At 38.4% G+C, this 17,824-nt stretch overlaps 1 protein-coding gene across 15 annotated transcripts in view; it reads left to right on the top strand.

Moving 5' to 3' along the window:
- The window catches only part of UBR2 (ubiquitin protein ligase E3 component n-recognin 2), a 124,170-nt gene that overhangs the window by 39,981 nt on the left and 66,365 nt on the right, over positions 1-17,824 (top strand). For all 15 annotated transcript variants that reach the window (XR_006531951.2, XR_006531950.2, XR_006531952.2 and 12 more), the window contains 2 exons: positions 15,153-15,283; positions 17,437-17,575. Coding sequence is in view for 10 of the 15 variants with exons in the window: in XM_070514935.1 (XP_070371036.1) it covers positions 15,153-15,283; positions 17,437-17,575 (270 nt within the window). In the remaining 5 variants the exon portion in view is untranslated. The remainder of the gene's footprint in view (positions 1-15,152; positions 15,284-17,436; positions 17,576-17,824) is intronic.

Genomic DNA, 17,824 nt, shown 5'->3' with positions numbered 1-17,824 from the left:
GCTTGATGCTATAAAGAAGAACCAGACAGAAATACTGGACATGAAGAATACAATGGAGGAGATTAAGAAAAATCTGGACTCTGAACAGTAGGGCCGATAATATGGAGGACAGAATTAGCAATTTGGAGGATAGGAATATAGAAATGCTGCAGGCAGAGGAGGAGAGAGAACTAAGACTAAAAAGAAATGAAGAAACTCTCCGAGAATTATCTGACTCAATTAGGAGATGCAACATAAGGATTATAGGTATACCAGAGGGAGAAGAGAAGGAGAAGGGGGCAGAAAGCCTATTCAAAGAAATAATGGCTGAGAACTTCCCAAACCTGGGGAGAGAGATGGAACTTCATGTGACAGAAGCCAGTAGATCTCCAAACTTTATCAATGTAAGAAGACCAACCCCAAGGCATTTAGTAGTGAAGCTAGCAAAAGTCAACGACAAAGAGAAAATACTAAGGGCAGCCAGGCAGAAGGAAATAACCTACAAAGGAACCCCCATAAGGCTATCAGCAGGTTTCTCAGCAGAAACCTTACAGGCCAGAAGAGAGTGGAATGATCTATTCAAAACTCTGAAGGACAAAAACCTGCAGCAAAGAATACTCCACCCAGCGAAAATGTCCTTCAAATACGATGGAGAAATAAAAACTTTCCCAGATAAACAAAAGTTAAGGGAGTTCATTGCCACAAAACCTCCTCTTCAAGAAATGCTCAGGAAAACCCTCATACCTGAAAAATCAAAAAAAGGAAAGGGGTTACAAAACCAAGAGCAAAGGAGATAAGTAGAAGGACAATAACAGAAAGTAGCAGCTCTCCATCAGAACAGGTTAGCAAAAGTTAAATAAAACATTAAAGATAAAAGGAAGGGAAACACCAAGAATAAATATAACCCTGTCGTTTTAACCACAAACTCACAACGCAAGAAAGAAGAGAAAAAAAATCTGACAATGACAACCCAGAAGGGGAAGAGAAAAGGGATGGAACGTTTTAATTCAAGGAAATAAGAGGCTGTCAGAAAATGGACTATCTCATCCATGAGATGTTTTGTACAAACCACCTGGTAACCACTAAACAAATAACAAGAATAAAGACACAAATTACAAATAAGAAGAAAGCCAATATGGAAATTTACATACCTGAATTAGTAATCCAAAAATCATGGGACGAGAAACAAAGGAAATGCAAGAGAACCAGAAAACAACACATAAAATGGCAGCGGTAGGCCCCTACATTTCAGTAATCACTCTAAATGTAAATGGATTGAACTCTCCAGTCAAAAGACACAGAGTGGCAGGATGGATCAAAGAACAAGACCCAACAATATGCTGCCTCCAGGAAACACACCTCAGCCCCAAAGACAAACACAGAATCAGAGTGAAGGGATGGAAGACAATACTCCAAGCTTATAATGAACAAAAGAAAGCAGGTGTCACTATACTAATATCAAACAAAGTAGACTTCAAAGCAAAACAGATAAAGACAAAGAGGGGCAGTATATAATGAATAATAAAAGGGACACTCCACCAAGATGACATAACACTTATAAATATATACGCACCCAACACAGGAGCACCAAAATTTGTAAAGCAACTCTTAACGGAACTAAAAGGAGACATCAACAACAATACAATAATAGTAGGGGACCTCAATACCCCATTAACACCAATGGATAGATCATCCAGACAGAAAAGCAACAAGGAAATTATAGAATTAAATGAAAAATTAGACCAGATGGACTTAATAGATATATATAGAACACTTCATCCAAAAACAACAGGTTACACATTCTTCTCAAGTGCACATGGAAAATTCTCAAGGATAGACCATGTCTTCGGAAACAAAGCAAGCATCAATAAATTCAAGAGGGTTGAAATAATATCAAGCATCTTTTCTGATGATAATGCTATGAAACTAGAAATCAACTGCAGGAATAAAGCTGGGACAGGGGCAAAAATGTGGAGACTAAGCAACATGCTACTGAACAAACAATGGATTATTGAAGAAATTAAAGAAGAAATCAAATGTTATCTGGAGACAAATGAAAATGAAAGCACGCCATACCAACTCATTTGGGACACAGCAAAAGCAGTCCTAAGAGGGAAATTCATTGCAATACAGGCTCACCTCAGTAAACAAGAAGAATCTCACATAAGCAACCTCAAATGACACCTAACAGAATTAGAAAAAGAAGAACAAACAAAGCCCAAAGTCAGTAGAAGGAGGGAAATAATAAAAACTAGAGCAGAAATAAACGATATTTAAACAGAAAAGACAGTAGAAAGGATCAATGAAACAAAGAGTTGGTTCTTTGAAAAAATTAACAAAATCAACAAACCCTTAGCCAGACTCACTAAGAAAAAAAAAGAGAAGTCTCAAATAAATAAAACTAGGAATGAGAGAGGAGAAATTACAATGGATACCAAAGAAATACAAGGATCATAAGAGAATCCTATGAAAAACTATATGCCAACAAATTGAACAATCTAGAAGAAATGGATAAATTCCTAGACTTTTACAACCTCCCCAGACTGAATCAGGAAGAAATAGAGAATCTGAATAGACCAATCACAAGTAAAGAAATAGAAACAGTAATCCAAAACCTCCCCAAAAATAAAAGTCAGGACCAGATGGCTTCTCCGGAGAATTCTACCAAACATTCAGAGAAGATTTAATACCTATCCTTCTCAAACTATTCCAGAAAATTAGGAAGATGGAGCACTACCTAACACATTCTGTGAAGCCAACATCGCTCTGATCCCCAAACCTGACAAGGACAACACAAAGAAGGAAAACTACAGGCCAATATCACTGATGAACATAGCTGCAAAAATCCTCAACAAAATTCTGGCAAACTGAATACAGCAATACATCAAAAAGATTATACACCATGATCAAGTGGGATTTATACCAGGGACACAGGAATGGTTCAACATCCACAAGTCAATCAACGTGATACACTACGTTAACTAAATGAGAAACAAAAACCACATGATCATCTCAATAGATGCAGAGAAAGCATTCGACAAGATCCAACATCCATTTATGATAAAAACCCTCAATAAAATGGGTATAGAAGGAAAACACCTCATCATAAAAAGGCCATATATGACAAACCCACAGCCAACATCACACTCAGCAGACAAAAACTGAAAGCCATTCCTCTCAGAACAGGAACAAGACAAGGGTGCCCACTTTCACCACTCCTATTCAACATAGTACTGGAGGTGTTGGCCAGAGCAATTCGGCAGGAAAAAGAAATAAAAGGAATCCAAATAGGCAATGAAGAAGTAAAACTCTCGCTGTTTGCACACGACATGATCTTATAAATAGAAAACCCCAAAGAATCCATAGGAAAACTATTAGAAACAATCAACAGCTACAGCAAAGTTGCAGGGTCTAAAGTTAACATACATAAATCAGTAGCATTTCTATACGCTAACAATGAACTAACAGAAAAAGAACTCAAGAACTCAATCCCATTCACAATCGCAACAAAAAGAATAAAATACCTTGGGATAAATTTAACCAAGGAAGTGAAAGATCTATACAACAAAAACTGCAAGACTTTCTTGAAAGAAATTGATGATGACATAAAGAGATGGAAAGACATTCCATGCACATGGATTGGAAGAATAAACATAGTTAAAATGTCCATACTACCTAAACAATCTACAGATTCAACACTATCCCAATCAGAATCCCAATGACGTTCTTTACAGAAATAGAACAAAGAATCCTAAAATTCATATGGGGCAACAAAAGACCCCGAATTGCTAAAGCAATCCTGAGTAAGAAGAACAAAGCCGGAGGCATCACAATCCCTGACTTCAAAACATACTACAAAGCTACAGTAATCAAAACAGCATGGTACTGGTACAAAAACAGGTGCACAGATCAATGGAACAGAATTGAAAGCCCAGAAGTAAAACCACACATCTTTGGGCAGCTAATCTTCAACAAAGGAGGTGAGGGCCTACAATGGAGAAAAGAAAGTCTTTTCAACAAATGGTGCTGGGAAAACTGGACAGCCACATGAAAAAGAATGAAAATTGACCATTCTTTTTCACTATTCACCAAAATAAACTCAAAATGGATCAAAGACGTAAAGATTAGGCCTGAAACAATGTCTTCTAGAAGAGAATATAGGCAGTACGCTCTGTGACATCAGTTTCAAAAGAATCTTTTTGGACACCATAACTCCTCAGACGAGGGAAACAATAGAAAGAGTAAACAAATGGGACTTCATCAGACTAAAGAGCTTCTTCAAGGCAAGGGAAAACAGGACTGAAACAAACAAATAGCCCACTAATTGGGAAAAAATATTTACAAGTTATTTATCCAACAAAGGGTTAATCTCCATAATATATAAAGAACTCACACAGCTTAACAACAAAAAATCAAACAACCCGATCAAAAAATGGGCAGGGGACATGAACAGACATTTCTCCAAAGAAGATATAAGGATGGCCAATAGACACATGAGAAGATGCTCATCATCACTAATCATCAAGGAAATGCAAATCAAAACTACACTAAGATATCCCCTTACACCTGTTAGAATGACAAAAATATCCAAACCCAAGAGTGACAAATGTTGGAGAGGTTGTGGAGAAAAAGGAACCCTCATAAACTGTTGGTGGGAATGCAAACTGGTGCAGCCACTATGGAAAACAGTATGGAGATTTCTCAAAAAGTTAAAAATAGAAATACCTTATGACCCAGCCATCCCACTACTGGGTATCTATCCAAAGAACTTGAAGTCAGCAATTCCAAAAGTCCCAGGCACCCCGTGTTCATTCCAGCATTATTTGCAATAGCCAAGACGTGGAACCAACCTAAGTGCCCAGCAACTGACGATTGTATAAAGAAGATATGGTATATATATACAATGGAATACTACTCAGCCATAAAAAAGGACAAAATCGTCACATTCACATCAACATGGATGGACTTTGAGGGTATGATGTTAAGTGAAATAAGCCAGACAGAGAAAGACGAACTCTGTATGACTCCACTCACAGGTGGAAGTTAACATATAGACAAGGAGAACTGATCGGTGGTTACCAGGGGAAAAGGGGATGGGGGAGGGCACAAAGGGTGAAGGGGTGTACCTACAACATGACGAACAATAACGTACAACTGAAATTTCACAAGGTTGTAAACTATCATAATCTTAATAAAAAAATAAATAAAATGGAAACTAAGTATAGGTGAGGATTTAGAGAAATTGGAACATTTGTACATTGCTAGTGGGAATGCAAAATGATCCAGCACCGTGGAAAACAGTCTGGCTGTTCCTCAAAATGTTAAACATGGAGTTGCCATATGAGCCTATAACTCTACTCATAGGTATATGTCCAAAAGAACTGAAAATAAGTAGTCATGTGTTACTTAATGATGTTCTGAGAAATACGTTGTTAGGTGATTTCATTGTTGTGTGAACATCATAGAGTGCACTTACACAATCCTAGATGGTAGAACCTTCTACATAGCTAGGCTATATGATGTGGTACTAATCTCATGGGACCACCATTGTGTACACGTTATGCGGCACATGACTGTATTCAGATAGGTACACGCACACACATGTTCATAGCAGCGTCGTTCACAAAAGCCAAAAAGTAGAAACGGCCAAAATGTGCATCAGTGGATGAATGGATAAACAAATTGTGGTATATACATACAATATAATATTACTCGGCCATAAAACGGAATGAAGTACTGATGTGTGCTACAACTTGGATGAACCTCCATCACGTTATGCTGAGTGAAAGAAGCCAGACACAAAAGGTCACATATTGTTTGATTCCCTTTATATGAAATATCCAGCATAGATCAATCTGTAGAGACAGAACACAGATTAGTGGTTGCTATGGGCAGGGGAAGTGGAGAATGGGGAAAAACTGCTAAATGATAAGGGGTTTACTTTGAAGTGATAGAAATGTTTTTGCAATTATATCGAGGTGGCAGGGGCACAACATGAATGTATGAAACACCACCGAATTGTTTACTTTAAAATGGTTAATTTTGTGTTCTGTCAGTTTCATCTCAATAAGTTATTTAAAAAGAGAAACTTTAGGATTTCTGTTACCTTTTTATCTTTGTTTTAGAGTAGATTTAAAGTAGTTTTCTAAGAAAAATTATGAATGAGCTTACCGTTACTCTTTTGGCTTTATCCTCACACACAAGTGGGGTGGCTATCAAATAGTGTCAACTTTGGTTAGTTTCCTGAATTTTAAGAAGATGCCAGCAAGGTGGCCTGCCTGGCTGAAATTATATAGTCCTGCCTAGAGAATATATACTCCAGCAACTTGACAGAATAAAACCTCTAGACTGCCATTTAATTCCTACTTAGGAATTCGGTTAAGAGAAGTGAAGTCTTCAAGGATAAGACTGTAAGATAATGAAAAGATAGCATTGTGTTAAGCATACCTGGTCTCCACTCACTAAATTCATACATATATCTAGATTTTCTATATTTTATGCTTGAAATGGAAGAGAGATATATTTGGAATGTACTTTTTTAGTCTGTTGTAGAATTGTTTTATTTTTGAACATAATTTTTTCATTATACATTCAGCCTGCATCTTAGAAAAAGTTGGGAAAAACTTGATAATATACTTCTGTAGGGGTAATATTTAGAAGTTCTACAGGTCTTCTTAACTCTTGGCATTTGGAGTTGGGCGTTTCTTCATTGTGTAGGTCAGAGATGGCCAAAGGATGGCCAGAGCTTGTCTGCAACCTGTTTCCTGGCGCCACCATAAGCTGAGAGTGGTTTTTATATTTTTAAATAGTTGAAAAAAGTATTTTGTGGCATGTGAAAATTGTATGAAATTCAAATTCATGTCCATAATAAAATTTTATTGCAACACAACCATGCTTAATTGTTTCTGTATCGTATAGCTGCTTTTCTGCTACAACAGCAAAATTGAGTAGCTATGACAGAGACCCTACAGCCTGCAAAAACTAGAATACTTACCATCTGACTCTATAGAAAGTTTGCTAACCCCAAGTATACACTGTCGGAAGCATTGTGTTTATTATACCTGATCCCCACTCACTAAATGGCAATAGCATCTCTCTCTCATTGCTGTGACAACAGTGAATGCCCAAATAGGTTTCTAAATGGGCCGTTGAGTGTGGGGGTGAGTAGGAATGCTGGTGGGATGGTACCTCTCCTCGTTGAGAACCTCCATATACTATATATAATGTCTCCTTTGTTGATCTTCATATGAAACAGGAATTCCCCTTAGGTCTCTGCATTAGGAAATACTGTTTCTCTTGTTGTGAGCCTGATAACTGATTGTGTTTCCTTTTGTTGAGGCTTCTAGGAAACAGCCTGTCTGTAGTAGCTGTATGGAAATTTACCTGATCTGCATTTATAAACAGATGTTATCTTGACTTTAGTTTATCTTCCTACCTTTATTTTCACTTTACCTGCTTTATACATCTATTTTTTAATACTGTTTTATTACACTGGATATAAAAGTTTTACGAAAAATAGGACATGAGATGTATTCTTAAGTTGCTGTAAATCGTTTTTGGAATGAAATTTAGTTCAATAACAAATATTAACTGAGTGATCAACCTCAGTGAAGATTTTTTTTAATCTGAAATTTTCACTTAATGCTGTTCTCATCTCATTTGAATGCACATCAGTGATTATTAATAGCTAAATATTATGCTAAGTACTATACTTGTTTTGTCTGATTTAATTCTCAGAACAGCCCCATAAGATAAATACTGTTACCAATATTTTGAAACTGCAGAAGCTTGAGTTTTAGAGAGATTAAAACACTTGCCCAACATGTCCCACAGAAAGTGCTGGAGCTGGGCTTTGAACCTAAGTAGTGTAGACTCTGGTGATGGAACTCTTTGACGGTACATTATACTGGGTTTTAAAAACATTTTTAGCAGTGGAATTGTTTTTAAGTAAAATTCTAATTTAAAAATCCCAATAATAAGGGGGCTGGCCCCGTGGCCGAGTGGTTAAGTTCGCGCGCTCCGCTGCAGGCGGCCCAGTGTTTCGTTGGTTCGAATCCTGGGCGCGGACATGGCACTGCTCATCAGACCACGCTGAGGCAGCGTCCCACGTGCCACAACTAGAAGGACCCACAACGAAGAATATACAACTATGTACTGGGGGGCTTTGGGGAGAAAAAGGAAAAAATAAAATCTTTAAAAAAAAAATAATCCCAATAATAAAATAGATAAAAGTGGTATTATTAATGAGTTTTTTTTTTATAAGTTGAAATGTATATTATTTACTTGTTAGAAGTCAATTCATGAAATAAGTGCGGTTGTTTTGATGGCTGTTCAGTTTCTGGTTTATTTCTAGTTTTAGTTGGGCAGTACAGAAGGGTTCCTGGACCCAGTTCCAAAATGTGTGTGGAAGCTTCCCCACACCAACAGGCAGTTCTTGGACCCCAGCAGTGTGTCTGAGAACTCAGCTCAGTTCTGACACTACCTACCCAGAGACAGAATCAGATTCCACAGGTAAAGGGCAAAGTCCCACAAGACCTCCCTCCACTTCAGTCTCAAGCTCAGGCGCTTCTGACCGACCAGCTATACCTGGAGGTTCCCACCACCCCCTGCAACTCCAGTTCCGTTAATTTGCTAGAAAGGCTCACAGAACTCAAGAAAGCTGGTTTATTCACTGGATTACTGATTTATTACAAAGGGTATTAAAGGATACAAGTCAACAGCCAGATTCATAGGGTGAGGTCCTGAGCAAAGGAGCTTCTGTCCTCATGGAGCTTGGGGCCTGGCATGGTGGCACATGGAAGCGTTCTGGTTGCCCACCATAAGTATCCTGGAAGCCCTCCCATAAAAGGGGCCAACGAGCTGTCCTTTTGGGTTTGTATGGAGACTTCATTATGTAGTCATGATTAACTCATTGGCCATTGGCAATTAATTCAACCTCAAGTCCCCTCCTCCCCGGAAACCAGTGTTGGACTAAACGTTCTGGTCCTCTGATCACATGGCTGGTTCTCCTGGCAACCAGCCCCCACCCTTTTGGGTGGGGTCCAAAAGTCAACTTCATTAACGTAAACAAGAAATTCGAAGGTTTTGGGGAGCTGTGAGCCAGGAACTATAGGCAAAGACCACATGTACAGTATATGGGAAATATATTTTGGTTATCTGAATGACCAAATATATATATATATATATTTTTTTTTAAGATTTTCTTTTTTTTCTTTTTTCTCCCAAAGACCCCAGTATATAGTTGTGTATTTTTAGTTGTGGGTTCTTCTAGTTGTGGCATGTGGGATGCTTCCTCAGCATGGCTTGATGAGCGGCACCAGGTCCACGCCCAGGATTTGAACCCGCAAAATCCTGGGCCACAGAAGCAGAGCAGGCAAACTTAACCACTCGGCCACAGGGCTGGCTGCCTGTATTTCTTATAAATAACAATATTGTAGGCAATATGGAGAAAATCCTTATTCATATCTTGTTTGCATATGACAACAGTTAAAATGTTTATTGTAATACACACATTTTTTATAAAAGTCTATCACATAAAAGATTAGAGTTCTCCATAATTCCCACTGCCCTCTAAGATAACCATAGATAACCTTTTTAACAGTATGCCGTGCATTCTTCTAGTTTGAACAATGAGGAAATCAAAGTTGCCTCACTGACAATCCTTGCGTTCTCTAACAAATGTAGTCCAAGAATTAGAGTTATTAGTCATAATTGATACTACAACATAGGATAAGATGGTCATTTATTTTCTCATTCCAACTGACTTAGGCTGTGGTGAGAACACTTTGAGCAGGTCTTTCCTAGCATTTAATTTACATGTGAGTAGACTTGGACAACCTAGCATCTCTTCACTGCGGAGAGAATTTTTTTTTTTTTAACTTATTTTATTTTTTAAAAAAATTTTTATTGAGATTATGATAGTTTCCAATCTTGTGAAATTTCAGTTGTACATTACTGTTTGTCAATCGTGTTGTAGGTGCACCACTTCACCCTTTGTGCCCCCTCCCACACCCCATTTCCCCTGTTAGCCACTAATCTATTCTCTTTGTCTACATGTTTAACTTCCACATGTGAGTGGAGTCACACAGAGATTGTCTTTCTCTATCTGGCTTATTTCACTTAACATAATTTCTTCAGGGTCCATCCATGTTCTTGTGAATGGGACAATTTTATCCTCTTTTATGGCTGAGTAGTATTCCATTGTATATATATACCATATCTTCTTTATCCAATCATCAGTTGATGGGCACTTACGTTGCCACCACGTCTTGGCTATTGTAAATAATGCTGGAATGAACATAGGGGTGCATAGGACTTTTGGAATTGCTGACTTCAAGTTCTTTGGATAGATAACCCAGTAGTGGGATGGCTGGGTCATATGGTATCTCGATTTTTAATTTTTTGAGAAACCTCCATACTGTTTTCCATAGTGGCTGCACCAGTTTGCATTCCCACCAGCAGTGTATGAGGGTTCCTTTTTCTCCACAACCTCTCCAACATTTGTTACTTTTTGTTTTGGTTATTTTTGCCATTCTAATGGGTGTAAGGTGATATCTTAGTGTAGTTTTGATTTGCATTTCCATGATGATTAGTGATGATGAACAGCTTTTCATGTGCCTGTTGGCCTTCCGTATATCTTCTTTGGAGAAATGTCTGTTCATGTCTCCTGCCCATTTTTTGATCAGGTTGTTTGATTTTTTGCTGTTGAGTTGTGTGAGTTCTTTACATATTATGGAGATAACCCTTTGTTGGATATATGACTTGCAAATATTTTTTCCCAATTAGTGGGTTGTTTTTTTGTTTCAATCCTGTTTTCCCTTGCCTTGAAGAAGCTCTTTAGTCTGATGAAGTCCCATTTGTTTGTTCTTTCTATTGTTTCCCTTGTTAGAGAAGACATGGTGTCCGAAAAGATCCTTTTAATACTGATGTCAAAGAGTGTACTGCCTACGTTTTCTTCTAGAAGCCTTATGGTTTCAGGTCTCAGCTTTAGGTCTTTGATCCATTTTGAGTTTATTTTGGTGCATGGTGAAAAAGAATGGTCAATTTTCATTCTTTTACATGTGGCTGTCCAGTTTTCCCAGCACCATTTGTTGAAAAGACATTCTTTTCTCCATTGTATGCCATCACTCTTTTGTCAAAGATTACCTGTCCATAGATGTGTGGTTTTATTTCTGGGCTTTCAATTCTGTTCCATTGATCTGTGCACCTGTTTTTGTACCAGTACCATGCTGTTTTGATTACTGTAGCTTTGTGTAGTATGTTTTGAAGTCAGGGATTGTGATGCCTCTAGGTTTGTTTTTTTTCTCAGGATTCCTTTAGCAGTTCAGGGTCTTTTGTTGCCCCATGTGAATTTTAGGATTCCTTGTTCTATTTCTGTAAAGAATGTCATTGGGATTCTGATTGGGATTGCGTTGAATCTGTAGATTGCTTTAGGTAGTATGGACATTTTATTCTTCTAACGCATGTGCATGGAATATCTTTCCATCTCTTTATGTCGTCATCTATTTCTTTCAGGAAAGTCTAAGAAAGTCTTGTAGTTTTCGTTGTATAGGTCTTTCACTTCCTTAGTTAAATTCACCCCAAGGTATTTTATTCTTTTTGTTGCAATTGTGAATGGTATTGTGTTGTGAGTTTGTGGTTAAAGTGACAAGATTGTCTTTGTTTTTGGTGTTTTCCTTCCCTTTATCCTAATGCTACAGTTGAATATTTGCTATCCTATTCTGATTCTGTTTGTCTCCTTATTCTGTGTTTTGTGACCCCTTTCTCCCATTTTTTCTTTGTTCAGGTATGAGGGCCTTCTTGAGGATTTCTTGTAGTGGGGGGTCTCATTGTATGAAGTCCCTTAGCTTTTGTTTGTCTGGGAAAGATTTAATTTCTCCCTCATATATGAAGGATATTTTTGCTGGATAGAATATTCTTGGCTGAAGATTTTTATCTTTTGAAGTTTTGAATATGTCATTCCAATCTCTCCTAGCTTATAAGGTTTCTGCAGAGAAATCCGCTGAAAATCTGATAGGGGTTCCTTTGTAGCTTATTTTCTTCTGCCCTACTGCCCTGAGTAGTCTTTCTTTGTCCTTCATTTTTGCCAGTTTTAGTAGTATATGCCTTGCAATAGGTCTTTTTACATTGACAAATCTGGGAGATCTGAAAGTTTCCTCCACACACATTTCTGTCTCAATCCCTAGATTTGGGAAGTTCTCTGCTATTACTTCTTTGAGCATGCTTTCTGCTCCCTTCTCCTTCTCTTCACCTTGTTGGATACCTGTAATTCTTATGTTGCATTTCCCCAGTGAGTCAGCTATTTCTCGGAGATTGTCTTCATTTCTTTTTAGTCTTAGTTCTCTCTCCTCCTCTGTCTGGAGCCATTCAATCTGTCTGTCTTCAATTATGCTGATTTGCTCCTGTATAGTGTCCACATGAGCATTCAGGGAATCTGTATTTTGTTTTATCTTTTCCATTGTGTTTTTCATCTCTAGTATTTCTGATTGATTCTTCTTTATAGTTTCAGTCTCTTTTGTGAAGTAGCTCCAGAACTCGTTGAATTGTTTCTCTATATTTTCTTCTACCTCATTGAGTTTTTTGACAATAGCTATTCTGAATTCATTGTCATTTAGTTTACTTATTTCTGAGTCCTCAGGACATAATTCTGGGTGCTTGTTTTCCCTCTGGTCTGGAGATTTGATGAATTGACGGATGCTGGAAGGACAGGTCTTCCCCATTGTGATATTATTTGGTTGCAGTTACAGCCTGTCTTCACTAGATGGGGGTCGAGAGTCACGTATTCTGGGCCCTCCACCTTCAGCCGCGATGGCACAGCCGCGGCGCAGCACTACTCAGTTCAGGGGAGGAAGGGCACTTTCTCCTGCGGGCAGACCCAGGTTTCCCCGTCAGCTCTCACTATCTGGTCTCCTGGGGTCTTGGCTTGATGAGGTCACACCAAAAGCTTTTGCCCCGTTAGAGGGCTTCCCTCTAGGCTGCAAGGGCACTAGGGAGTCCTGGGTGGTCCTGCGGATGCATGACCCCTCCCCCACTCCTTCCCTCTCGGAGCCTCCCACAGCCGCGATCCCAGTCTTTAGGGGAGGAAGCAAAGTTCTCTCTTCCACCATTCCAGCTCCTCTGAGGGGGCTCCAGCCTCTCTGCCCTCCATTGTTTGCCTGCTGTGGGTCTCTGAGGATTCCTGTGCTATTAGGGTATTTTTTGTTGGAGTATGGTTGCTCCTTTTTGTTGTATGTTGGAGGGGAGAGAGTCCCCGGCAAGCTCACTCCACCATGACACTGACGTCACCTACAGAGATAATTCTTAATCAGTGACCGTTTTTCAAGAAGTTAACATATATATACAAAGATGGCAGAAGAATCTGTATTCCTAGGCCTGCCCAAAACAGGGTTAATGTAACAGCAGAATTACCAGTTGGTGATCCCCCCAATATGTAATGTAACACATTGTACAGCTTATTTTTATATTGCCATTTAAAAAATATAGATAATTATACATTTTTTAACTGATGTATTAGTGAAATAGGAAATATGTCTACCAGGCCTTGGGATTTTGCAAGGACACTTGCAAAAATGTTTGGACACTACTGGCTTAGAGTCTCAAGAATTGGCAGTTGTTTCTGTCCCAGAACCATTAAATTCTTATAAATCTTATATATCATAATTCTTCAATCCTCTTGTATTATGGGACATAATTGTAAGAAATGGATTGACCATATAGTGAGATAGTATCATCAAGAAAACTGAGTTTTGCTTCTACTTTATATTTTGGTGTAGTGTGAGGTTTATATTATTATTATTGTTCATTCTTTTATGAGTCTCCAGGAGGTTCCAGTTCTAGTTCCATCTTTGTCCAGGTGATTTCACTACGTTAACGACTTGTTAAGTCTCCATAAGAAATAGTAGTGAACCTTGCTAGTAGGATAAAAAATTATTTTGATGAGACATATAAAGCAGACTGTTGAGAAGAGTTGTAGGTAAAAAGTGCTGTAAGATTTTGAAAAATCTTTTTTTTTTATATCTTCTTACATTCTTCAAGCCCTTGACCCATCTCCTTTCAGAATCTTTGTCCTTTTTCCTCCATTCTTTTTATTTATCTTCTCCATTTGTCTTATATCAGTTCCACTAGGCTTGTCTTTGGTGAAGATAAACAGAAAAGTCTGTGTCCTTATGAATATTTGCAAGAATGTGCTAGTTCCCATTCCATGATGTTGGAACATACTGATTTTCTTACTTGAGAAATGAATATAACACAATATAGACATTAAGGTAAATAATGTGTTTAGATTTGAGATAAAGCATTAAGATTAAAGTGTATAAAACATTTTGCCAACCTTTACTGAAAGACACCATGATAATCTTAGTGTATGTTTATAGCAATACTTTTTTACATTAACCTAGAAATTTAGTGACTCGTTCAGTGTTAAGTCTGATGTGCCAAGTTGCCTGTTACATGTGGGCACAGCTTGCCCTGCTGAGAGAGAGTAGACAAGTGAATGGTTCTTACAACATCAGGTAGTTTTCTGACCTCATTTACTTCTCCCCTTCAGAATCCTCAAAATCATGCTCTCCTTTATACCTGTGAAACTAAATACTGCTTGTCTGTCCTTAGATAATATTCCGTTGTTTACTCTTGAAATTGGGGATTAGTAGGGTATGAAGCTTTGAAGATGGTTTGGTGTTAGGTTTTAAAGATTCTGGAATGCCATTATAAAATTTTTAGATTTAATAGGCATTGAAGTGCCATTGAATATTTTGGTTTAGTTGATTCAGTAATTGGGATTATTATGAACCTAAAGTTTTAGGAAGCTTGGTTTGGTAGGATGTAATGTATAGGATCAAGCTGAAGAGAAGCTGAAGCTGAAAGATGTCTGCTTTTTTCTTTTTTTGAGGAAGATTATCCCTGAGCTAATTGCTGCCAATCCTCCTCTTTTTGCTGTGGAAGACTGGCCCTGAGCTAACATCCATGCCCATCTTTCTCTACTTTATATGTGGGACGCCTGCCACAGCATGGGCCGCCGAAGCAGAACATGTGCACTTAACCGCTGTGCCACTGGGCCGGCCCCTCAGTCTGCTTTTTACAATAGTATTTTAAGGGATGGAGGCACAATGGGAAAGAGGAGAATTAATGTGTGTTTAACGTGGTTGATTTTTTTTTTTTCCTGTTCTTTCTTTCAGGATCCTCTTGTGCATTTATCAGAAGATGTGATAGCAAGAAGTTATAACATTTTTACTATTATGTTTCAATATGCAGTAGAGATATTAACCTGGGAAAAAGAAAGTGAATTGCCAGCAGATTTAGAGATGGTGTAAGTACAACCCATTTCTTCTTTGTACTTGTATTTGCTCACACAGACTTTTGACCATTTTGATTCTTATTCCTCAAATTAATTTTAATATAGCTAGGAGAGAACATAATCTTTTTTTTTTCATAATTTGTTTTCAGCAGAACAAGAACTTTGACTTTATAGTTTTTAAATGTGTGTGATCCACTTAACTGGTAGAGGTTTCTCCCCGTTAGATGGTTGGTTTAGTTGGTTTATAGACATGTTTAAGCCACGCCAAGGCTCTGTGATTGGTTTTAGGCACAGGCAGTTTTCTCTTCTTTGTGTGATAAAACTGGTAAGTTATTCTTTTTTTTTGTCTGTCAGAGATGAATAAGGAATGAGCTCTTTGATAAAGTGAGTTTTCTGGTTTGACAAGTGCTCAAATTCAATTTTAACCATTTGATTCTAAATTTTTATAGAATTTATTCCACACTTTGCTTTTTTTAGTGTACAGCTAACATTTTTGCCATCTGTACTTAGATTATTGAGGAGGTCACAAACTTGTGACCAGAAGGCTGGGTTCTGCCGTAGCTGTATTAAGATTAAAGGATTACTTTTCCACTTGAGTGTACTTGCCTTGAGCAACCTTCTGTCTCACTTTTTTTAAGATTTTATTTTTCCTTTTTCTCCACAAAGCCCCCCGGTACATAGTTGTACTTTCTTAGTTGTGGGTCCTAGCTGTGGTATGTGGGACGCCACCCCAGCATGGCTTGATGAGCGGTGCCATGTCTGCACCCAGGGTTCAAACCAGTGAAAGCCCAGGCTGCCGAAGTGGAGCGCATGAACTTAACCACTCGGCCACAGGGCCAGCCCCATGTCTCACTTTTAATTCTAACCAAGCTTGTTGGAATTACATTCATAGTTAAGGTTGAACACAAGTTGGAGTGAGGGTGTAAAGGACATCAGTGGTGTTTCTTTTTTGCTTTCTTAACAATGTTCCAAATAATTACATTGAGGGTTAAGTGTTTTTTAATAAAATGAGGTGTTACTGTGCTGTTTTGGAAATGTCTCATGACTTTATCTTCATATACTTCAAGTTGGAAACCATTGATCTAAGATCCAGATTTAGACCCTAGAGAATAGAAGAGTTTTGTTTTTATTTTTTTATTCCTGTATAGATTCAGGACCACCAGCATAGAAGGGAAAAGAATCTAACTTGCTTCTGTTGTGATGTTTTCCCATCTTAATAAAGGACATTCCCATCTACCGAGAAACCTGAATCACTCATATCCATTTAGACTTCAAGTCCAGCTGGCTCTCCCTCTAGCAAATTGTTCTACTTCTGTTCATCTCCATTACTACTCTCCTAGTGCAAATAACATTAATTTCATCCTTGGGCAATATGGCCTCCCTCACTGGACTGCCATATCCGCTCTTGTCCGTCACCATTCATTCTCCACACTCTAGCCAAAGTGAACTTTAAGGCAAATCTGACCGTATCTCCTATTTTAAATCCTTGATTGCCCTTAGGATGGCAAAATCAAAAATCCATCATAAGGTCTTCAAGATTTCTGCCTCTCCCCAGACTAGTCTCCTCCTCCCTCCCTGTGGTCCAGCTCCCACTATTTACCTTTGCCATCTCAGGGGCTTTACTTTCACCTTCCTCTAAACCAGGGTTTCTCAACCTTGGCAGTGTTGGCATTTGGGGCCAGATTAATTCTTTATTATGGGGACTGTCTGGCAGATTATAGACTATTTAGCAGCATCCCTGGCCCTTACCCACTAGATGCCAGTGGCACTCCTGCCAAAGTCATGACAACCAAGAATGTCTCCAGACGTTGCCAGATGGTCATCTGTTGGGGGTAGGGGAGAATTGCCCCAACTGAGAACCACTGATAGCCTGTAGTGACTTCGGCTCTCAGAATACTTCTCTGGCAGTCCTTCTCTGAACTCCCAGACCCATTTTACCCTGGTCTGGCATTGTACTCTTCTTGATAAAGCCAGTTCACATAGAATTATATGTTCACTGTCTATCTTCCCCACCAGACCGCAGTGTCATAAAGCATGGGGACACGTGCTCTATGCCATGTGCAGTACCGAGCACATTCCCTAGAACAAAGTATGCTCTCAATAATTCAGCCTGGAGCAAGATAATATGCAAACAGATAATATGTAATTCATGGTTTGTCCCACAGAGAGAAGAGTGACACCTACTATTGCATGCTGTTTAATGATGAAGTTCATACATATGAACAAGTTATTTATACACTTCAGAAAGCTGTTAACTGTACACAAAAAGAAGCTATTGGCTTCGCAACTACTGTAGATCGAGATGTAAGTAATTTCATTATATTGATGTCATGTAAGAAATTGAACTTTTATTACAGAAAAAGTTATGCTAGAAAATTGAGTTAGAGGTATATATATGTAGGCTATTTTTTTAATATCGTTTGCATATTAGCCCAAATATATATTGGGTATAATCATAAGCTATTGTCAGATAGCAAGTTTAGGAGGCCATGTAGATACAGTTGCCTTCATTCTACCCAGTGATTAGAAATAATCAGTTATGAAAATAGAAAT

The sequence above is a fragment of the Equus asinus genome, chromosome 8 (assembly GCF_041296235.1).
Source record: "Equus asinus isolate D_3611 breed Donkey chromosome 8, EquAss-T2T_v2, whole genome shotgun sequence".
Taxonomy (NCBI): domain Eukaryota; kingdom Metazoa; phylum Chordata; class Mammalia; order Perissodactyla; family Equidae; genus Equus; species Equus asinus.
The sequence above is the reverse complement of the archived record's forward strand: the minus strand, read 5'-3'. Positions and strand labels throughout refer to the sequence as shown.